This window comes from Scyliorhinus canicula, chromosome 9 (genome assembly GCF_902713615.1).
Source record: "Scyliorhinus canicula chromosome 9, sScyCan1.1, whole genome shotgun sequence".
NCBI classification, from domain to species: domain Eukaryota; kingdom Metazoa; phylum Chordata; class Chondrichthyes; order Carcharhiniformes; family Scyliorhinidae; genus Scyliorhinus; species Scyliorhinus canicula.
In genome coordinates this window covers 196,942,488-196,966,286 of record NC_052154.1, presented here as the reverse complement: position 1 = coordinate 196,966,286, position 23,799 = coordinate 196,942,488, and the positions used below count along the sequence as shown (strand labels likewise).

The 23,799-nt window shown below is 52.9% G+C and overlaps 1 protein-coding gene across 1 annotated transcript in view; it reads left to right on the top strand.

Annotated features, from left to right (window-relative positions):
• Positions 1-23,799, top strand: part of shank2b (SH3 and multiple ankyrin repeat domains 2b) — a 1,049,335-nt gene that overhangs the window by 364,974 nt on the left and 660,562 nt on the right. The window contains exon 12 of the mRNA XM_038808421.1: positions 6,223-6,380. Coding sequence (XP_038664349.1) covers positions 6,223-6,380 — 158 coding nt within the window. The remainder of the gene's footprint in view (positions 1-6,222; positions 6,381-23,799) is intronic.

Sequence of the window (23,799 nt, the reverse complement as noted above, 5' to 3'; positions counted from 1 at the left end):
TTGGTTTGACGCTGTTTTTCGAGTCTCTGCTTCCTCCGTAGTTGTATCATCGCGTCGGGCACCGCATACTGCACGCCGTTGAAAAGGCGATGGCGCGTCACCTGAAGACCCTCCCCCGATTCTTTGCCCTCGATGGGCCGAGTTCCTGACCGCGAGGTTGACGTGTGGTCTGAGCCGCGGGAATCCGGCATGGCGGCAGCGGACTGTGTCCAGGGTTGCCACAGTCAGCCGAGTGGCGTGCTGCTGGCCGGGGGTGAGCTCCGCGAGGGCTGGGGTGACTGGTGGGGGTGGCCCGGGGTGTCCTGTAGGGCAGTATTTGGTAGGTCGGATCCGCACAAGGCCGACGCCATGTAGTACAGCATGGCCACAGCGGGTTGTCGCTGTGCACATGCACGGCCACAGACCCGGCCATTCTCTGGCAGATTTTGGCACAGGAGCTGGGAGTTTTACCCGGCCCCTCTGCTCGCCCCTCACCAGTCCCAGAAGTCCTTTTGGAGCAATTCCTTTCTGTGGGATATTTCAGACAGGAAATCTTGCCGCAGGATTGAAGAACTGACTTTTGCCAGTTTCAGACAATATTGAAAGATGGAATGGTTTGAGGATGAGAGTGAGGCAGTGAAATTGATTTGGATTGCTGTAGTATTGGGTGGAATGTTCTCAGTCTGTGTCATTAACTGCAATGGTTCTAGGCAAAGTAGAAATGATGCCCACTGTAATCTTTACAGCACAGACTGTTATTGGTTTGTGAGTTTTATCAAGAGAAATATACTAATGGATGTTTTTAAACTGACCTTCTAGCAATGAAACAGAAATGGAATGTTCAAGCACATTGATATTGGCCATGTGATGCTCCCAATGTGGCCTGGTTTCACTGCAAATAGACTTATCTATGGGAGATGATCCTTGACCACTTACGTTTTGCATCAACAGTGGTATGATTCCTGTAAAAGCCAGCTTGTTACTGCAACAAGCCATCTTGAGCTGGTAGCCAGCAACAAGAGCTTGATTTGATTTGATTTGATTGTCGCATGTACCGAAGTACAGTGAAAAGTATTTTTCTGCGGCCGAGGGAGCGTACACAGTACGTACATAGTAGACAAAAGATCAACAGAGAACATTGACAAATGGTACATCGACAAACAGTGATTGTTACAACGGGCCAAACAAAGCAAATACATGAGCAAGAGCAGCATAGGGCGTCGTGAATAGTGTTCTTACAGGGAACAGATCAGTCATTGAGGAGTCTAGTGACTGTGGGGAAGAAACTGTTCCTATGTCTGGATGTGCGTGTCTTCAGACTTCTGTATCTTCTGCCTGATGGAAGGGTCTGGAAGAGGGCAATGCCTGGGTGGGAGGGGTCTCTGATAATGCTGTCTGCCTTCCTGAGGCAGCGGGAGGTGTAGACAGAATCAATGTGGGGGTGGCAAGCTTGTGTGATACGTTGGGCTGAGTTCACCACACTCTGCAGTTTCTTGCGATCTTGGGCCGAGCAGTTGCCATACCAGGCTGTGATGCAGCCGGATAGGATGCTCTCTATGGCACATCTGTAGAAGTTTGTGAGAGTCGATGCACACATGCCAAATTTCTTTAGCTTCCGAAGGAGTTGACTAGCTACTGGTGGTGGAGTAAAGCAATTTGTGGAGGTCATGAACCAGTGACCATGGTTCCATGCAGCTGGTTCCTGCTGGCATCCTTTCCATCGCATCTGTGGCAGTAACTGTAGCATCAGCTTCCTGCTCACGTTCCCAATCAATTGCTGGTCCCTGCAAATGGGGTCTGGGTGTCCTGGCACAGTGGGGGGGGGGGAGCCTCCCAGGCTCAGGTGGTCAGGCTCTGGCCAGGCTGGAACCCTGGAAGTGTCACCTGGACACACAGACATTGGCCCAAATTAGGTGTTAATAGCAGAATAAAGGTCAGCCCTGTTTGAAAGCAATATAGCAGAATGTGTTAACAGCAGAATAAAGTCAGAAGTTTTACAATACCAGGTTAAAGTCCAACAGGTTTGCTTCGATACACTAGCCACTTCTTCATTCACCTGAGGAAGGAGCTGCGCTCCGAAAGCTAGTGATTCGAAACAAACCTGTTGGACTTTAATAAAAGCAAATTACTGCGGATGCTGGAATCTGAAACAAAAGTGAAAATGCTGAAAAACCTCCGCAAGTCTGGCAGCATCTGTAGGGAGATAAAAGAGCGAACGTTTTGAGTCCGATGACTCTTTGTCAAAACAGAAAGGCTGCAGTGATGTTGGACTTTAACCTGGTGTTGTAAGACTTCTTACTGTCCGCACCTTTAGGGGCCAAGCCCTCACATTGAGGGGCTAGGCACGCGCTGGACTGGTTGGCCGCCCGGCGCCGGGGCTGGCCAAAAGGCCTTCACCGGTTCGCGCATGTGCCGGTGCGTCAGTGGCCGCTGACGTCACCACCGGCGCATGCGCGGTAGGAGATTCTCTTCCGTCTCCGCCATGGTGGAGGCGGCGGAAGAAAAAGACTGCCCCCACAGCACTGGCCCGCCGGCCGATCGGTGGGCCCCGATTGCGGGCCTGGCCACCGTGGGGGCACCCCCCGGGGTCCGATCGCACCCCGCCCCCCCCCCCCCACCAGGACCCCGGGGGCCTGCTCGCGCCACCGATCCCTCCGCCACCAGAGGTTGTTCAAACCACGGTTGCGGGATTGACCTCTCAGCGGCGGGACTTCGGCCCATCGCGGGCCGGAGAATCGCCGCAGGGGGCTCGCCGATCGGCGGGGCGTGATTCCCGCCCCCACCAATTCCCGGGTGGTGGAGAATTTCTGCCACAGTAGGGGCGGTCCCAGGCGATTCTCCGACCCTGCGGGGGGTCGGAGAATTTCGCTCATGCTTCATATTGTCATCCCACTGTGTTCAGACTAATCATCTGCTTTCAATTCCGTGATCATTGGCCATTCCACTGTCTGTGACAAAATATAGACTCTGAGTAATTACTGTAAATGGGACGGCTCTTTGCTGACAGCTTTGGCTGCTGGGATGATGTCACTGTTTCTCTCTGAGTGATCGCTGTAGCACTCATTTCAAAGCTGGCTGTCAAGGCTTGTTTCTCATTGTCAGTCCTCCCAGATATCTGACTGTCCGAATCAGGACACATCCCCTGACTGTTTAATACAAAGAAATAACCTGCAATTATATCGTGTCTTTCAGGACATTTGGATTTGTTTATTGTCACGTGTACCGAGGTACAGTGAAAGGTATTTTTCTGCGAGCAGCTCAACAGATCATTTAGTCTATGAAAATAAAAGAAAAGAAAAAAAATACACAATAGGGCAACACAAGATATACAATGTAACTACATAACACCGGCATCGGGTGAAGCATACAGGGTGTAGTGTGAATCAGGTCAGTCCATACGAGGGTCATTTAGGAGTCTGGTGACAGCGGGGAAGAAGCTGCTTTTGAGTCTGTTCGTGCGTTTTCTCAGACTTCTGTATCTCCAGCCCGATGGAAGACATCGCAAAACACTCTACAGACAGTTCCTTACTCCTTGATACTGTCACTGTTGTAATGTAGGAGGCGCAGTGGACAATCTATGCACAGCAAGATCCCACACACAGAAACCTGGGGCTGGATTCTCCGCACTACGACTCCAAAATCGCGTTCGGCGCGGGGGCGATGAATCTGTTTTCCCGCGCGAAATTGGGACCGGCACCAGTTCCTTTATTACCCCCCCCCCACCAAAGCGCCGTACTCTGGCAGTACGCTGAGCCGAGTACCCACCGCCTCAGGCCATTGCCTGAGGCCTACCTCGCTATTCTCCGTCCCTGACCAGCCGAATTCCCGTGGGTGTGGTTCTCATTTGGTCCTACCGTTCGGGATCCACGCGAGGCAGCTGTCAACTCAGTCCGGAGTCACCACAGTCAGGGGACGGCCGGTCGGAGGCCGGGGGTTGGGGGGGAGGGGGGGCTCCTTCGGGAGGTCTGTGTGCGGGCGGTCCGGATCTGGTGAGCGGCCGATGCGGGGCACTATTTTGGCGGTCCAGGTCAGCGGGCTGAGTCCATCATGGAGCACGGTGCAACCTCTGGAGGCTGCCTCCAAGTGCATGAGCGGCCTCTGACCCGGAAGTACAGGGGGGCCGTGTCGGCAGCTTGACGACAGCTGCCTGTTAGCCCCATGCAGAATGAGGAATCTGTGGCCAGGTTTCCCAGTGTAAAAGGCCACAGTTTTCACGACAGCGTGGGTGACATAGTCTCAAAAACGGAAAATCCAGCCCCATATCATTTGTTTTAGTGATAGAATCACAGAATTTACAGTGCAAAAGGAGGCCATTCGGCCCATTGTGTCTGTATCGGCCCTTGGAAAGAGCACCCTACGCAAGCCCACATCCCCATAACCCAGTAACCCCACACAACCTCTTTTTTTGGACACTAAGGGCAATTTATCATGGCCAATCCACCCAACCTGCACATCTTGAATATGAATATCGCTATTGTCACAAGTAGGCTTCAATGAAGTTACTGTGAAAAGCCCCTAGTCGCCACATTCCGGCGCCTGTCCGGGGAGGCTGGTACGGGAATCGAACCGTGCTACTGGCCTGCTTTAAAAGCCAGCGATTTAACCCAGTGAGCTAAATCAGCCCCTTTGGACAGTCTTTGGACTGTGGGAGCAAACCGGAGCACCCTGAGGAAACCCACGCACACACGGGGAGAATGTGCAGACTCCGCACAGACAGGTACCCAAGCCGGGTATCAAACCTGGGACCCTGGAGCTGTGAAGCAACTATGCTAACCACTATGCTACCTTGTTGCCCAGATGTCAGTTGAGGGTATTTCCTGGGGAGATTTCTCTGCTTTTCTTGAAAATAGTACTTACTGCATTTTAGCTCCTCCTGAGAGGGCAGGTAGAACCTTGGTTTAAAATTTTATCTCTACTTTTGGCAGTGCGGTATTCCCCCAGTATTGATCGAGTTTGTGCTCAAGTCTCTGGAGTGAGTCTTGAACCCACCACGATTAGACACGGAAACAGGAGCCCCCACTGAGCCTTAGCCGCCACTAATTCGGCAAGGTTGCTCAGGAGGTTCCCGTGAGCCCCATTTGTATTTCTTAAACTTGGCTTGACTACATTTAAATGCCGTATGGGGATGAAGTGAAACTTTGTGACTGGAAAGATAAATCTGGACAGGAAGCAAAAGTGGGCAAATTCCCCATGCTGCCCCTTACAGCAAGGTTGAAGTTGCATTCCTCACCCCGCTACGCCCTCCCCGCGTTATGTGAGGTAATGTTTTTAATGGGACTTCTGTCTAGCATTAATCTGGAAACTCAGTCCAGAGTTCTATCATTACTGCGTAACTGTAAAGTAAAAAACACATTACGACAACAGAGCAGTGATAAGGAGTGATTTAGTGGACGGCACCAAATGTATCACTTCGAATAGAACCCCAACACCAGTTTGTGGAAAGGACAATGGGGTGGGGCCCAGAATGGGGGCCAATTTGATATCACCAATTGTACTCTATTGCCCACAGTTTTAACATCTCATCGCACAGCATGACCAACAATGGAGCCAATTCTCTTGATATTTCATTGGGTTGGCAAGTTTTTGCAACAGCGTTTGAACTCGTAACCCGTTGATGCAGAGGAAATAATTCAATCAATTTATCCAGTGGTTGACACTGAGTGAAAACCCTGGTTTGCCTGCAGCTTACGAATTCCCTTGGAACCAGTCCGTGCCCCAGTTCATCCGGATTTTTGAGGCCAAAGAAACTAGCATGTTCTCTTCATGGTGATAGATTCTTGGCCTAAACAGGTTAGTTTGCACCAAAATAGTCCAGGCAGTCAGTTTAACACAAATTCAGGAAGTAGGACGCTGGAATTAGCACACTGAGGAAATGAAGCCAGGAGGTGTTTGATGTGGAACTCCCTGTCCTCAAGCACTACATTGCCTCTCAAGGAGAACGTACATTGATATTGGCCTAGTTTTCAAACAAATGTAGGTTGGCGGCCTGCAGTTTTCAGCAGCAACTGAATTACTGAGTCTTAAAATAGTGGCACTAGATTTCAGCCCCCTCACAGTTTCTCTGTTGGTTCAGTTTCAACCTCTCCTTTTCAGGAAATAAATACATTTCTTTGTAGGAGAAACCTAGAAATCAAAAGTTTCTTAACAATGCGTTTGACTGTGAGAATGAATCCATTTCACTGTAATTACTTCTTGCCCTGCAGAATTGTTTACACTCTTGTTGTTATTTGTGTTTGTTTACAGTCCTGCGGTTATTAAAGAGACCGTCTTTGGGCTGGAAAACCAGGGGGCAAAGCGTAAGTTATACAGCGCCGTTCCTGGAAGGCAGTTCATTGTGTTGAGGTCCTATCAGCCTCAAGGAGATGGGGAGATTCCTCTCAACAAAGGAGATCGGGTGAAAGGTTAGCACTTGTTTCCTTCTTGCAGAATGACCCCAAGTAGAAGGTTACTTGCAGTATTTCACTTCAATCACTACCTGTTGTGCATTCTATCTCCTTGACCAAGGTTCTTGCCCTCTGCCCTAATGCCTCCTCGTGACTAGGTGTCAAATTTTGTTTGATTTTTCCATTGTGCCTTGGGTCAGTTTCTACATTAAAGGCACTTATATAAGTTGCTGTTGTTACAATTTGTTTTATTTCAAAACCAATACCTTAACTTGCACAAAGATATAAAATACCCATCTATCTTTCAAGGACTTGAAAACTCAGGACATTACCGCATTTTGGCAAAATACTCATTTTTATGCTAACAGTTATTTTAGACTCATTGGGTAACCAGAGCCTCCGGGTGCTCCGGCTTCCTCCCACAGTCCAAAGATGTGCGGGTTAGGTGGATTGGCCATGATGAATTGCCCTTAGTGTCCAAAAAGGTTGGGTGGGGTTATTTGCGGGGATAGTGAGGAAGTCAGGGCTTAACTGGGTCGGTGCAGACTAGATGGGCCGAATGGCGAATTGTACGTTCTATAGGTAACCAATGAGAATCTTGGTGAGGGCTGAAAGTCCGGAGAGAGATGAACAGGGAACATGGCCTGCTTGCTCCACAGTAACCAGAACATCAGGCACCCAACTGATATTGGGAGAGGGGTTTGCTCCAGGGTGCCTCTGATTTGAGCCACACAGGAGGCCCCTCTGCTACCTTAAGACAAAAAATAAATCAGTCCTCTTTTTGAAACTCCACCTTTGAGGCCCATTAATATAGATCATAGATCGTAGAATTTACAGTGCAGAAGGCCGTTCGTCCCATCACATCTACACCAGTCCTTGGAAAGAACACCTCACTCAAGCCCACACCTCCACTCTATCCCCGTAACCCAGTAACCCTACCCAGCCTTTTTGGACACTAAGGGCAATTTTTCATGGCCAATCCATCTAACCTACACATCTTTGGACTGTGGGAGGAAACCGGAGCACCCGGAGGAAACCCACGCAGACACGGGGAGAACGTGCAGACTCCGCACAGACAGTGACCCAAGCTGGGATTCGAACCTGGGACCCTGGAGCTGTGAAGCAACAGTGCTAATCACTGTGCATTTATTTCAAGCTGCTGATACTAATAAATCCCAGTGTACTGGGCACTGGGATTTTTCCATCTGTCCAGCAGCAGCAATAGAACAGCCTTTTCTGAATTTCCAGGCTAACAAAACTCAAAAACGATAAACAAGCAAATGAAAAAAAAAACAACTTGCACTGGCACATTCCGAGAATCCCGACAGTTCAGAAAGAGGCTATTCAGCCCATCGAGTCTTCAACAACCCTCCAAAAGAGCACCCTACCTAAGCCCACTCCCCTGCTCTATCTCCGCAACACCGCGCATTGATCATGGCCAATCCACCGCATCTGCCCAGCTTTGGGCTGCCAGAGGAAACCCTCACAGACACAGGGAGAGAGTGCAAACTCCACACTGACCGGGGAGAGAGTGCAAACTCCACACTGACCGGGGAGAGAGTGCAAACTCCACACTGACCGGGGAGAGAGTGCAAACTCCACACCGACACAGGGAGAGAGTGCAAACTCCACACCGACACGGGGAGAGAATGCAAACTCCACACCGACACAGGGAGAGAGAGCAAACTCCACACCGACACAGGGAGAGAGTGCAAACTCCACACCGACACAGGGAGAGAGTGCAAACTCCACACCGACACGGGGAGAGAATGCAAACTCCACACCGACACAGGGAGAGAGTGCAAACTCCACACCGACACAGGGAGAGAGTGCAAACTCCACACTGACCGGGGAGAGAGAGCAAACTCCACACTGACCGGGGAGAGAGAGCAAACTCCACACTGACCGGGGAGAGAGTGCAAACTCCACACTGACCGGGGAGAGAGAGCAAACTCCACACTGACCGGGGAGAGAGAGCAAACTCCACATTGACACAGGGAGAGAGTGCAAACTCCACACCGACACAGGGAGAGAGTGCAAACTCCACACTGACCGGGGAGAGAGAGCAAACTCCACACTGACACGGGGAGAGAGAGCAAACTCCACACTGACACAGGGAGAGAGTGAAAACTCCACACTGACCGGGGAGAGAGTGCAAACTCCACACCGACACAGGGAGAGAGTGCAAACTCCACACCGACACAGGGAGAGAGTGCAAACTCCACACTGACACAGGGAGAGAGTGCAAACTCCACACCGACACAGGGAGAGAGTGCAAACTCCACACTGACCGGGGAGAGAGAGCAAACTCCACACTGACCGGGGAGAGAGTGCAAACTCCACACTGACCGGGGAGAGAGTGCAAACTCCACACTGACCGGGGAGAGAGTGCAAACTCCACACAGGCACAGGGAGAGAGTGTAAACTCCACACTGACACAGGGAGAGAGTGCAAACTCCACACCGACACAGGGAGAGAGTGTAAACTCCACACTGACCGGGGAGAGAGTGCAAACTCCACACCGACACAGGGAGAGAGTGCAAACTCCACACTGACACAGGGAGAGAGTGCAAACTCCACACTGACACAGGGAGAGAGTGCAAACTCCACACTGACACAGGGAGAGAGTGCAAACTCCACACTGACACAGGGAGAGAGTGCAAACTCCACACTGACCGGGGAGAGAGTGCAAACTCCACACCGACACAGGGAGAGAGTGCAAACTCCACACCGACACAGGGAGAGAGTGCAAACTCCACACCGACACAGGGAGAGAGTGCAAACTCCACACCGACACAGGGAGAGAGTGCAAACTCCACACTGACACAGGGAGAGAGTGCAAACTCCACACTGACCGGGGAGAGAGTGTAAACTCCACACTGACCGGGGAGAGAGTGCAAACTCCACACCGACACAGGGAGAGAGTGCAAACTCCACACTGACACAGGGAGAGAGTGTAAACTCCACACCGACACAGGGAGAGAGTGCAAACTCCACACTGACCGGGGAGAGAGTGCAAACTCCACACTGACCGGGGAGAGAGTGCAAACTCCACACTGACCGGGGAGAGAGAGCAAACTCCACACTGACACAGGGAGAGAGTGCAAACTCCACACCGACACAGGGAGAGAGTGCAAACTCCACACTGACCGGGGAGAGAGTGCAAACTCCACACTGACCGGGGAGAGAGAGCAAACTCCACACTGACACAGGGAGAGAGTGCAAACTCCACACTGACCGGGGAGAGAGTGCAAACTCCACACTGACCGGGGAGAGAGTGCAAACTCCACACTGACCGGGGAGAGAGTGCAAACTCCACACCGACACAGGGAGAGAGTGCAAACTCCACACCGACACAGGGAGAGAATGCAAACTCCACACCGACACAGGGAGAGAGTGCAAACTCCACACTGACCGGGGAGAGAGAGCAAACTCCACACTGACCGGGGAGAGAGTGCAAACTCCACACTGACCGGGGAGAGAGAGCAAACTCCACACTGACCGGGGAGAGAGAGCAAACTCCACATTGACACAGGGAGAGAGTGCAAACTCCACACTGACCGGGGAGAGAGTGCAAACTCCACACTGACCGGGGAGAGAGAGCAAACTCCACACTGACACGGGGAGAGAGAGCAAACTCCACACTGACACAGGGAGAGAGTGAAAACTCCACACTGACCGGGGAGAGAGAGCAAACTCCACACCGACACAGGGAGAGAGTGCAAACTCCACACTGACACAGGGAGAGAGTGCAAACTCCACACCGACACAGGGAGAGAGTGCAAACTCCACACTGACCGGGGAGAGAGTGCAAACTCCACACTGACCGGGGAGAGAGAGCAAACTCCACACTGACCGGGGAGAGAGTGCAAACTCCACACTGACCGGGGAGAGAGTGCAAACTCCACACTGACCGGGGAGAGAGTGCAAACTCCACACCGACACAGGGAGAGAGTGCAAACTCCACACTGACACAGGGAGAGAGTGCAAACTCCACACTGACACAGGGAGAGAGTGCAAACTCCACACTGACACAGGGAGAGAGTGCAAACTCCACACTGACACAGGGAGAGAGTGCAAACTCCACACCGACACAGGGAGAGAGTGCAAACTCCACACTGACCGGGGAGAGAGTGCAAACTCCACACTGACCGGGGAGAGAGTGTAAACTCCACACTGACCGGGGAGAGAGTGCAAACTCCACACCGACACAGGGAGAGAGTGCAAACTCCACACTGACACAGGGAGAGAGTGTAAACTCCACACCGACACAGGGAGAGAGTGCAAACTCCACACCGACACAGGGAGAGAGAGCAAACTCCACACTGACACAGGGAGAGAGAGCAAACTCCACACAGACACAGGGAGAGAGTGCAAACTCCACACTGACACAGGGAGAGAGTGCAAACTCCACACTGACACAGGGAGAGAGTGCAAACTCCACACTGACACAGGGAGAGAGTGCAAACTCCACACTGACCGGGGAGAGAGTGCAAACTCCACACCGACACAGGGAGAGAGTGCAAACTCCACACTGACACAGGGAGAGAGTGCAAACTCCACACTGACACAGGGAGAGAGTGCAAACTCCACACTGACACAGGGAGAGAGTGCAAACTCCACACTGACCGGGGAGAGAGTGCAAACTCCACAGACATGGGGAGAGAGAGCAAACTCCACACTGACCGGGGAGAGAGTGCAAACTCCACAGACACAGGGAGAGAGTGCAAACTCCACACTGACCGGGGAGAGAGTGCAAACTCCACACCGACACAGGGAGAGAGTGCAAACTCCACACCGACACAGGGAGAGAGTGCAAACTCCACACTGACACAGGGAGAGAGTGCAAACTCCACACTGACACAGGGAGAGAGTGCAAACTCCACACTGACCGGGGAGAGAGTGCAAACTCCACAGACATGGGGAGAGAGAGCAAACTCCACACTGACCGGGGAGAGAGTGCAAACTCCACAGACACAGGGAGAGAGAGCAAACTCCACACTGACCGGGGAGAGAGTGCAAACTCCACACTGACCGGGGAGAGAGAGCAAACTCCACACCGACACAGGGAGAGAGTGCAAACTCCACACTGACCGGGGAGAGAGTGCAAACTCCACACTGACCGGGGAGAGAGAGCAAACTCCACACTGACACAGGGAGAGAGTGCAAACTCCACACTGACACAGGGAGAGAGTGCAAACTCCACACTGACACAGGGAGAGAGTGCAAACTCCACACTGACCGGGGAGAGAGTGCAAACTCCACACCGACACGGGGAGAGAGTGCAAACTCCACACCGACACGGGGAGAGAGAGCAAACTCCACACCGACACAGGGAGAGAGAGCAAACTCCACATTGACACAGGGAGAGAGAGCAAACTCCACACCGACACAGGGAGAGAGTGCAAACTCCACACCGACACAGGGAGAGAGTGCAAACTCCACACAGACACAGGGAGAGAGTGCAAACTCCACACTGACCGGGGAGAGAGTGCAAACTCCACACCGACACAGGGAGAGAGTGCAAACTCCACACTGACCGGGGAGAGAGTGCAAACTCCACACCGACACGGGGAGAGAGTGCAAACTCCACAGACATGGGGAGAGATTGCAAACTCCACACTGACACAGGGAGAGAGTGCAAACTCCACAGACATGGGGAGAGATTGCAAACTCCACACTGACCGGGGAGAGAGAGCAAACTCCACACTGACACAGGGAGAGAGTGCAAACTCCACAGACATGGGGAGAGAGTGCAAACTCCACAGACATGGGGAGAGAGTGCAAACTCCACACTGACCGGGGAGAGAGTGCAAACTCCACACTGACACAGGGAGAGAGTGCAAACTCCACAGACATGGGGAGAGAGTGCAAACTCCACACTGACACAGGGAGAGAGAGCAAACTCCACACCGACACAGGGAGAGAGTGCAAACTCCACACTGACACAGGGAGAGAGTGCAAACTCCACAGACATGGGGAGAGAGTGCAAACTCCACACAGAGACAGGGAGAGAGAGCAAACTCCACACCGACACAGGGAGAGAGTGCAAACTCCACACCGACACAGGGAGAGAGTGCAAACTCCACACCGACACAGGGAGAGAGTGCAAACTCCACACCGACACGGGGAGAGAGTGCAAACTCCACACCGACACGGGGAGAGAGTGCAAACTCCACACCGACACAGGGAGAGAGTGCAAACTCCACACCGACACGGGGAGAGAGTGCAAACTCCACACAGAGACAGGGAGAGAGAGCAAACTCCACACCGACACAGGGAGAGAGAGCAAACTCCACACTGACACGGGGAGAGAGAGCAAACTCCACACTGACACAGGGAGAGAGAGCAAACTCCACACCGACACAGGGAGAGAGTGCAAACTCCACACCGACACGGGGAGAGAATGCAAACTCCACATTGACACAGGGAGAGAGTGCAAACTCCACACTGACACAGGGAGAGAGTGCAAACTCCACACTGACACAGGGAGAGAGTGCAAACTCCACACTGACACAGGGAGAGAGTGCAAACTCCACACTGACACAGGGAGAGAGAGCAAACTCCACACCGACACAGGGAGAGAGTGCAAACTCCACACCGACACAGGGAGAGAGTGCAAACTCCACACTGACACAGGGAGAGAGTGCAAACTCCACACTGACACAGGGAGAGAGTGCAAACTCCACACCGACACAGGGAGAGAGTGCAAACTCCACACCGACACAGGGAGAGAGTGCAAACTCCACACCGGCACAGGGAGAGAGTGCAAACTCCACACAGGCACAGGGAGAGAGTGCAAACTCCACACTGACACAGGGAGAGAGTGCAAACTCCACACTGACCGGGGAGAGAGAGCAAACTCCACACTGACACAGGGAGAGAGTGCAAACTCCACACTGACCGGGGAGAGAGAGCAAACTCCACACTGACCGGGGAGAGAGTGCAAACTCCACAGACATGGGGAGAGATTGCAAACTCCACACTGACACAGGGAGAGAGAGCAAATACATACTGACACAGGGAGAGAGTGCAAACTCCACACCGACACAGGGAGAGAGTGCAAACTCCACACTGACACAGGGAGAGAGTGCAAACTCCACACCGACACAGGGAGAGAGTGCAAACTCCACACTGACACAGGGAGAGAGTGCAAACTCCACACTGACCGGGGAGAGAGTGCAAACTCCACACCGACACAGGGAGAGAGTGCAAACTCCACAGACATGGGGAGAGATTGCAAACTCCACACTGACCGGGGAGAGAGTGCAAACTCCACACTGACACAGGGAGAGAGAGCAAACTCCACACAGACACAGGGAGAGAGAGCAAACTCCACACTGACCGGGGAGAGAGTGCAAACTCCACACTGACACAGGGAGAGAGTGCAAACTCCACACCGACACGGGGAGAGAGTGCAAACTCCACACTGACCGGGGAGAGAGAGCAAACTCCACACCGACACAGGGAGAGAGTGCAAACTCCACACCGACACAGGGAGAGAGTGCAAACTCCACACCGACACAGGGAGAGAGTGCAAACTCCACACTGACCGGGGAGAGAGTGCAAACTCCACACTGACACAGGGAGAGAGTGCAAACTCCACACTGACCGGGGAGAGAGTGTAAACTCCACACCGACACAGGGAGAGAGTGCAAACTCCACACCGACACAGGGAGAGAGTGCAAACTCCACACAGACACAGGGAGAGAGTGCAAACTCCACACCGACACAGGGAGAGAGTGCAAACTCCACACTGACACAGGGAGAGAGTGTAAACTCCACACCGACACAGGGAGAGAGTGCAAACTCCACACCGACACAGGGAGAGAGTGCAAACTCCACACAGACACAGGGAGAGAGTGCAAACTCCACACCGACACAGGGAGAGAGTGCAAACTCCACACCGACACAGGGAGAGAGTGCAAACTCCACACTGACCGGGGAGAGAGTGCAAACTCCACACCGACACGGGGAGAGAGTGCAAACTCCACACTGACACAGGGAGAGAGTGCAAACTCCACACCGACACAGGGAGAGAGTGCAAACTCCACACCGACACAGGGAGAGAGTGCAAACTCCACACTGACCGGGGAGAGAGAGCAAACTCCACAGACACAGGGAGAGAGTGCAAACTCCACACCGACACAGGGAGAGAGTGCAAACTCCACACTGACACAGGGAGAGAGTGCAAACTCCACACTGACCGGGGAGAGAGTGCAAACTCCACACAGACATGGGGAGAGAGAGCAAACTCCACACCGACACAGGGAGAGAGTGCAAACTCCACACAGGCACAGGGAGAGAGTGCAAACTCCACACTGACACAGGGAAAGACTGCAAACTCCACACAGAGACAGGGAGAGAGTGCAAACTCCACACCGACACAGGGAGAGAGTGCAAACTCCACACTGACCGGGGAGAGATTCCAAACTCCACACCGACACAGGGAAAGAGTGCAAACTCCACACAGGCACAGGGAGAGAGTGCAAACTCCACACAGGCACAGGGAGAGAGTGCAAACTCCACACTGACCGGGGAGAGAGAGCAAACTCCACACTGGCCGGGGAGAGAGAGCAAACTCCACACAGACACAGGGAGAGAGTGCAAACTCCACACTGACCGGGGAGAGAGAGCAAACTCCACACCGACACGGGGAGAGAATGCAAACTCCACACAGACACAGGGAGAGAGTGCAAACTCCACACCGACACAGGGAGAGAGTGCAAACTCCACATTGACACAGGGAGAGAGTGCAAACTCCACACCGGCACAGGGAGAGAGTGTAAACTCCACACCGACACAGGGAGAGAGTGCAAACTCCACACCGACACAGGGAGAGAGTGTAAACTCCACACCGACACAGGGAGAGAGTGCAAACTCCACATTGACACAGGGAGAGAGTGCAAACTCCACACCGACACAGGGAGAGAGTGCAAACTCCACACCGACACGGGGAGAGAGTGCAAACTCCACACTGACACAGGGAGAGAGTGCAAACTCCACACCGACACGGGGAGAGAGTGCAAACTCCACACCGACACAGGGAGATTGCAAACACCACACAGACAGTCGTTTGACATTTATAAACCACTTGTTCTTCACTCTTACTGTTTTCTGACATAATCTGAGTTCCTCTGCCCTTGTACCAGATTCCTAGATGTCATTCTATTGCTCAGAAATGACCTTTGCCAATATAAATGTCAAATACTTAACCAGTTCATTTGAAACCACGCTGCTTTCTCTTACAATGTACTTCAATTTAAATAAGTTAATGGATCTGCTAAAATAGGGGGCAAAGGAATGTCATGCTCAGCGTCTGTCCATTTTAATATTGTTCTTTCAAGGCTTATGTGTTAACCACTTTTTAAAATGTTGCTAATATAATGTCTGACATTGCTGTCAAGTGGCTGTCTGTGAGGAATGGCAGTCTACTTTCAGCTTCCTTTGTTCAACTCAACTCAACAGAGTGCCTGTCATTAAATACGCAAAGGTGCAGATTAATTTTATAATTTGCCAATGCTTTAAGGTGAAATCTCGCTGGTAGGTTTCTGGCTTTGGCATTCTGCTCAGGCAGGTTCCTTTGTGCTTCATTCTTTGCCATCTTTTCTGTGTCTGCATTGAAGGCTGAAAGATGCTTGTGTCTGCAATGAACATGATGCTTCAAAGGAATGTGTGTAGACCTGTTGCAGGCACGGAGGTCTGCCATGTACCTTTGCTAATGTTTAATTGGATAGACACAACAAGAGGACATTTCCCAAATGATCACAAGAAATTAGAAATTAGAGAGAAGACACTGAGATACAAGTTCTGTTATAGCTCACTCCAATCTTCCAGAGAAGTCTTTTTAGATGCGATCCCATAATAATACTGCAGGTGAGATATGAAGCTGTGGTTAAAAGTGTATCATTTAGTTTTGAATAACAATGATTTTATATTGAGCTTTTAAGTATGAAGAATTGTTATTTATAAACGTTGTAGTATTGACTGTCTCCCCATTTCCTTGTTCGTGCATCCCCCCTCCTTCCCTTCCAATCTTCCTCCCCACTTCCCCCTCCCTCCATACAGCCCCTCCCCACTTCCCCCCTCGCTCCATACAGCCCCTCCCCACTCCCTCCATATAGCCCCTCCCCACTTCCCCCTCCCCACTTCCCCCTCCCTCCATACAGCCCCTCCCCACTTCCCCCTCCCTCCATACAGCCCCTCCCCTTCCCCCAACCTCCATACAGCCCCTCCCCACTTCCCCCTCCCTCCATACGGCCCCTCCCCACTTCCCCCTCCCTCCATACAGCCCCTCCCCATTCCCTCCATATAGCCCCTCCCCACTTCCCCTCCCCACTTCCCCCTCCCTCCATACAGCCCCTCCCCACTTCCCCCTCCCCACTTCCCCCTCCCTCCATACAGCCCCTCCCCACTTCCCCCTCCCTCCATACAGCCCCTCCCCACTTCCCCCTCGCTCCATACAGCCCCTCCCCACTCCCTCCATATAGCCCCTCCCCACTTCCCCCCTCCCCACTTCCCCTCCCTCCATACAGCCCCTCCCCACTTCCCCCTCCCTCCATACAGCCCCTCCCCCTTCCCCCAACCTCCATACAGCCCCTCCCCACTTCCCCCTCCCTCCATACGGCCCCTCCCCACTTCCCCCTCCCTCCATACAGCCCCTCCCCATTCCCTCCATATAGCCCCTCCCCACTTCCCCTCCCCACTTCCCCCTCCCTCCATACAGCCCCTCCCCACTTCCCCCTCCCCACTTCCCCCTCCCTCCATACAGCCCCTCCCCACTTCCCCACTCCCTCCATACAGCCCCTCCCCACTTCCCCCTCTGCACTTCCCCCTCCCTCCATATAGCCCTTCCCCCTCCCTCCATACAGCCCCTCCCCACTTCCCCCTCCCTCCATACAGCCCCTCCCCACTTCCCCCTCCCTCCATACAGCCCCTCACACTTCCCCCTCCCTCCATACAGCCCCTCCCCACTTCCCCTTCCGCACTTCCCACTCCCTCCATATAGCCCTTCCCCACTCCCTCCATACAGCCCCTCCCCACTGCCCCCTCCCTCCATACAGCCCCTCCTCACTTCCCCCTCCCGCCATACAGCCCCTCCCCACTGCCCCCTCCCTCCATACAGCCCCTCCTCACTTCCCCCTCCCTCCATACAGCCCCTCCTCACTTCCCCCTCCCTCCATACAGCCCCTCCCCACTGCCCCCTCCCTCCATACAGCCCCTCCTCACTCCCCCCTCCCTCCATACAGCCCCTCCTCACTCCCCCCTCCCTCCATACAGCCCCTCCCCACTTCCCCCTCCCTCCCTCCCCACACCTCCTCCTCCCTCCCCACACACTCCCCTCCCCACTTCCTCCCTGCTTCCCTAGCCCCTTCTGCCCTATTCCATCCCCCCCTTTCCATTCCATTTCAACCACCCCCCCCCCCCCCCTTCCCCACCGCCTGCTTTCCATTCTCCCCCAAACCTCCCTCGCTGCCTCCACAATGATTAAAGCAGTGCTGGCTCTAAGTTGAGCTGTAACTTTGCTGTGTTGGTCTGTGAAACATCCACAGAAGCCTCACTGACAATGAGACTTGACGCTGAAAGCCAAATTGTTTCTGCTGTGAGTGTTCTTGGTGACATTGTTCAAACAGAAAGGAGGATAATTGTAATTAAACGGCAAAGAGAGAGAGACACGTAGCACAGGAGCTTCGGGCACCGGCTCAGTTGCAATGGCTGATTTGGGTTGATGAAGTTGACACAGTTGGAAGAAGAGCCACAGCAATTCCTGCACAACGGAAGAGTTCCGATAGGCTGAGTTTGGCAGAACTGGGAATGTTTCCGGCGTGGTCTGTACGGAATGGCTAGCACAATCCACAGCGGATCTACCTGAGAGGAATTGGAATGATTAACAAACCAACTCACACGCACAAAGGTTCTCGCAGCGTTGTAACAGCCCAACATTTACACTAATCAGCACATTAATTCATCATTAGTTAGTTCACTTAAATTGACAAAATCAGATCATTAGTAGAATTCTACTGGATGACACAAAAATGTATCACTTGGATGTCAGCGAGATGGCGCAACTCTGGCCTCTAGTTGAGAAGGTTGTGGATTCAAATCCTACTCCAGAGATTTGAGCACAAAACCCAGGTTGACACACTGTGCAGTACTGAGGGAGTGCTGCACTGTCAGAGGGTCAGTACTGAGGGAGTGCCGCACTGTCAGAGGGTCAGTACTGAGGGAGTGCCGCCCTGTCAGAGGGTCAGTACTGAGGGAGTGCCGCACTGTCAGAGGGTCAGTACTGAGGGAGTGCCGCACTGTCAGAGGGTCAGTACTGAGGGAGTGCTGCACTGTCAGAGGGTCAGTACTGAGGGAGTGCCGCACTGTCAGAGGGTCAGTACTGAGGGAGTGCTGCACTGTCAGAGGGTCAGTACTGAGGGAGTGCCGCACTGTCAGAGGGTCAGTACAGAGGGAGTGCTGCACTGTCAGAGGGTCAGTACTGAGGCAGTGCTGCACTGTCAGAGGGTCAGTACTGAGGGAGAGCCGCACTGTCAGAGGGTCAGTACTGAGGGAGTGCAGTACTGTCAGAGGGTCAGTACTGAGGGAGTGCCGCACTGTCAGAGGGTCAGTACTGAGGGAGTGCTGCACTGTCAGAGGGTCAGTACTGAGGGAGTGCTGCACAGTCAGAGGGTCAGTACTGAGGGAGCGCCGCACTGTCAGAAGGTCAGTACTGAGGGAATGCCGCACTGTCAGAGGGTCAGTACTGAGGGAGTGCCGCACTGTCAGAGGGTCAGTACTGAGGGAGTACTGCACTGTCAGAGGGTCAGTACTGAGGGAGTGCCGCACTGTTAGAGGGTCAGTACTGAGGGAGTGCTGCACTGTCATAGGGTCAGTACTGAGGGAGAGCCGCACTGTCAGAGGGTCAGTACCGAGGCAGTGCCGCACTGTCAGAGGGTCAGTACTGAGGGAGTGCTGCACTGTCAGAGGGTCACTACTGAGGGAGTGCTGCACAGTCAGAGGGTCAGTACTGAGGGAGTGCTGCACTGTCAGAGGGTCAGTACTGAGGGAGTGCTGCACTGTCAGAGGGTCAGTACTGAGGGAGTGCCGCACTGTCAGAGGGTCAGTACTCATTCTCGGCCGTGATTGAGCCTGGAGGGCAATTTCATGTTGTCTGGCCATTCAACAGCCATCCAGGGGGAGAGCGGGTTGTGGGGGTGCAACATGTGGGGGTGTTGGGTACGAGAGTGAGATGGGGTGTGGGGGGAGTTTGGGTGTGGGGGTGTGGGGGAGCGGGGTTGTGATGTGGAGTGGGTTGTGGGGGAGCGGGGGAGCGGGGTTGTGGGGTGGAGTGGGTTGTGGGGGTGTGGGGTGCAGGGTGGAGTGGGTTTGGGGGTGTGGGGGAGCGGGGTTGTGGGGTGCGGGATGTGGGGAGTGTGGGGGAGCGGGGTTGTGGGGTGCGGGATGTGGGGAATGTGGGGGAGCGGGGGTGTGGGTTTGGGGGTGTGGGGGTGCGGGGTTGTGGGGTGGAGTGGGTTGTGGGGGTGTGGGGGAGCGGGGTTGTGGGGTGTGGGTTTGGGGGTGTGGGGGTGCGGGGTTGTGGGGTGGAGTGGGTTGTGGGGGTGTGGGGGTGCGGGGTTGTGGGGTGGAGTGGGTTGTGGGGGTGCGGGGTTGTGGGGTGGAGTGGGTTGTGGGGGTATGGGGGAGCGGGGTTGTGGGGTGGAGTGGGTTGTGGGGGAGCGGGGTTGTGGGGTGGAGTGGGTGGGGGTGTGGGGGAGCGGGGTTGTGGGGTGGAGTGGGTTGTGGGGGTGTGGGGGTGCGGGGTTGTGGGGTGGAGTGGGTTGTGGGTGTGTGGGGGTGCGGGGTTGTGGGGTGGAGTGGGTTGTGGGGGTATGGGGGAGCGGGGTTGTGGGGTGGAGTGGGTTGTGGGGGTGTGGGGGAGCGGGGTTGTGGGGTGGAGTGGGTGGGGGTATAGGAGTGTGGGGGTTACAGGGCGATGTTTGGGGGGGATGGGGTGGTGGAGGGGAAGGGACGATGAGAAAATTGTGGGTTTGAGCGGTGTTTCTAATGTGTTCTCTCAGGGGAACAGCCTCTGGGATGTGTCTCAGCTGCTGACCCGTTACAGATCAATGTTGTTGCTAAACCTATGCCACGAGGGTCAAGGCAACACAACCATACATAGACCTCAGCCTACAGACACTTTTATTAATTTCATTTCATCCCATCCTGAATCAAGGTTGCAGCTAAAATGGAAAGGCTGCCTGGCCCATCGACCCATCTGATAACTGTAAAAGCAAACGGGCAGGTCGAATTGCTTCAAAATGACCCCTCAATGGACTCATTTTCCTGCAGGATTGCCAGCGTGTGTGCTCCTGACTCCCGTGTGGCTCATCTTCTGAAAAATAGTGCAAGTGCGCGTTGACACGCGATGCACGCGTGGCACCTCCTCGTTTTCCTTCGCATGCTTCCGGGGGCCCAGGGACAACTTTAATCGACATATTGATGATGAGGCCATAAAATTAGCAACAATACTGCGGCAGATGTGTAGTGTATATGAGATGGGTTTTTTCAGACCAGCATTGTCTCAGGGTGTTTTTCTGAATGGAAGGTTGTTCGATTTTGCTGGGGCCTCTGTCGTTTGTGATTAGTAAGTTTGCGGATGACAACAAGGTTGGGGGAGTGGCAGATAGTGTTGCGGATTGTCAGTAGGTACAGCAGGACATATTGGAGACTTGGACAGAGAAATGGCAAATGGAGTTTAATCCAGACAAATGCATTTTGGTAGGTCTAACATAGACAGGAATTATACCGTAAATGGCAAAACTCTTCGGAATATAGAAAGTCAGAGAGATCTGGGTGTGCAGGCCCACAAATCTTTGAATGTCAGAGCATAAGCGGAGTAGGTGGTTGATGCACAATCAATGGACACGAAACAGAGATAAAGTCCGAACGATAGGCTTTAATACACAAGAAGTGGACCCGGCAGCAGACGTACAGAAGAATGGCCGACTGCCAGGGAACACGGGTTCTTATACCCCGCCTCGTAGGCGGAGCTACCTACCTCTCAGCCAATCGGCTGAGAGGCGCATGACATACCTGGGCCAATGGGCAGCGAGTCCTCTGCACCAATGGCAGCTCACACTTTCAGGTACCGTAATACCCCTAGTCATACTGCCACAGTAGTCAAGAAAGCATACGGAATGCTTGCCTTCATTGAATGGGTCATCCAGTACAAAAACTAGTTGTACAGAACTTTGCTAAGGGCTGTTCCTGTGCTGTATTGTTCTTTGTTAGAAACAAATAGCAAGCCTGAGGATTAGGAGAAGTTTAGAATTCAGCAAAGGAAGACAAAAAGATTGATTAAGAAGGAAAAAGAGAATATGAGTGTAAACTTGCAAGTAACGTAAAAGCGGACTGTAAAATGTGAGTCCCTTACAGCCTGAAACAGGAGTATTTATAATAGAGAACAAGGAAATAGCAGAGCAACTAACAATTACTTCAGTTCTGTCTTCACAGAGGGAAACATAAATAACTTCCCAGAAATGCTAAGGAATCAAGGGTCGAGCGTGAAGGACAGTAAGACGTCTTACAACATCCAGCATGGTAGCACAAGTGAATAGCACTGTGGATTCACAGCGCCAGGGTCCCAGGTTCGATTCCCCGCTGGGTCACTGTCTGTGGGGAGTCTGCATGTTCTCCCCGTGTCTGCGTGGGTTTCCTCCGGGTGCTCCGGTTTCCTCCCACAGTCCAAAGACGTGCAGGTTAGGTGGATTGGCCATGATAAATTGCCCGTAGTGTCCAAAAAGTTTAGGAGGGGTTATTAGGTTATGGGGATAGGGTGGAAGTGAGGGCTTAAGTGGGTCGGTGCAGACTCGATGGGCTGAATGGCCTCCTTCTGCACTGTATGTTCTATGTAACATCAGGTTAAAGTCCAACAGGTTTGTTTCGAATCACTAGCTTTTGGAGCGCTGCTCCTTCCGACATAAGATGCCAATGTGCAAAATTAAAGCACATGGGATTGGGGTTAATATATTGGCATGGATTGAGAGGATTGGCTCGCAGACAGGAGTTAGCAGTCAACACTGGAATGCTAACTTTGGGCTGCATTAAAGTGCTAAAGTGGGACTTTTGTGACTGAGGGAGTTTGATGAGGAGGGAGTGGGGTGCCCCTTTCATTTCCTACCCGTCTTCAAAGAGCATGAGTGGAGATTGGAGTTTTCAAAGAATGTAGCTGACGGCGAGTAAGACCTGCTGGGTATTTTTCCAACCAGATTGAATTCTAAGTCATCGTTTTAGCAAGAGGAGGGAATTAGTTGATTCATCTTTTTAAATATAATAGCCTTCTAAAGTTTTTGATTTAAAGGGTTTAGGCATGGCAGGAGAGCTCCAAGCCGTGGTTTGCTCTTCTTGCTCCATATGGGAATCCAGGAACATTTCCAGTCCCTGGGACCACGACGTGTGCAGGAAGCATGTCCAGCTGCAGCTCCTGGAAGCTCGGGGTTCAGAGCTGGAACGTGGGCTGGAGACACTGTGGGGCATCGGTGAGTTTGAGAGCATCGTGGATAGCATGTTTAGAGAGGTGGTCACACTGCAGCTGAAGGGACTTCAGGAAGGAAGGGAATGGATGACTACCAGGCAGTCCAGGGGAAACAGGCAGGTAGTTCGGGTATCGCCCAGAGTCCTGCTCACAAATCGGTATTCTGGTTTGGAGGCTGGCTCCCCCCAGGGAGTGCAGACAGAGCCAAGCTTCACAGCACATACTGGGTGACTGGGCAGGGGAAACACATAGGGACATGGATGGGGCATGGAGTGGGTATGGATCAGAAGTATGAGGGGGCATGTGTGAAAGCTTTTAAATTTATCTTTGAAAAAGTTCCTGAATGCAGGTTATGACTCCCAACACCTCTCAGGGGCTGTGAACCCTGAGTCCCCGAGAAGCTAGCTGGCCTCCATGAACATTGTAGGGGTGTATGAGATGGCCACTCCCAAAAATGGCCACTTCACGAGTGCATTATCCCACATTGGAGAAAATGCCAGCACCAGAAATGGAGGCTGAAATTCCAGAATGGGCTCAGACCCGTCATTTTTAAAGGCCTCCACTTCTACAATGGAACAGTGTAGAATGATACCAACCAGAAACAGCCTATTCAGTCCAGCAGCCCCCTAGCACATCTTCGTCTCACCCAATCAAGTTATCTTTCCGTTCCTTCCCCACTCGCGTACTTATCCAACTTATCCGTGTGCTGGCGAGCCCCACATTCCTGACACTCCAGCATCGCTGAACAATGGGAAAGAAAACGGGGTGGAAGTGTAGGACGCGTTTCCAGATTGCCAAGTTACCCATTTCTCAACTGGAAATAAAAGTGAAAAGTAAGCAGCCTGCAATCTGGATAAATATTGGATCTTGGGATGACCCCTCTACAGACCTGATTGTCCCAGTCAGTATTTCAGGGTA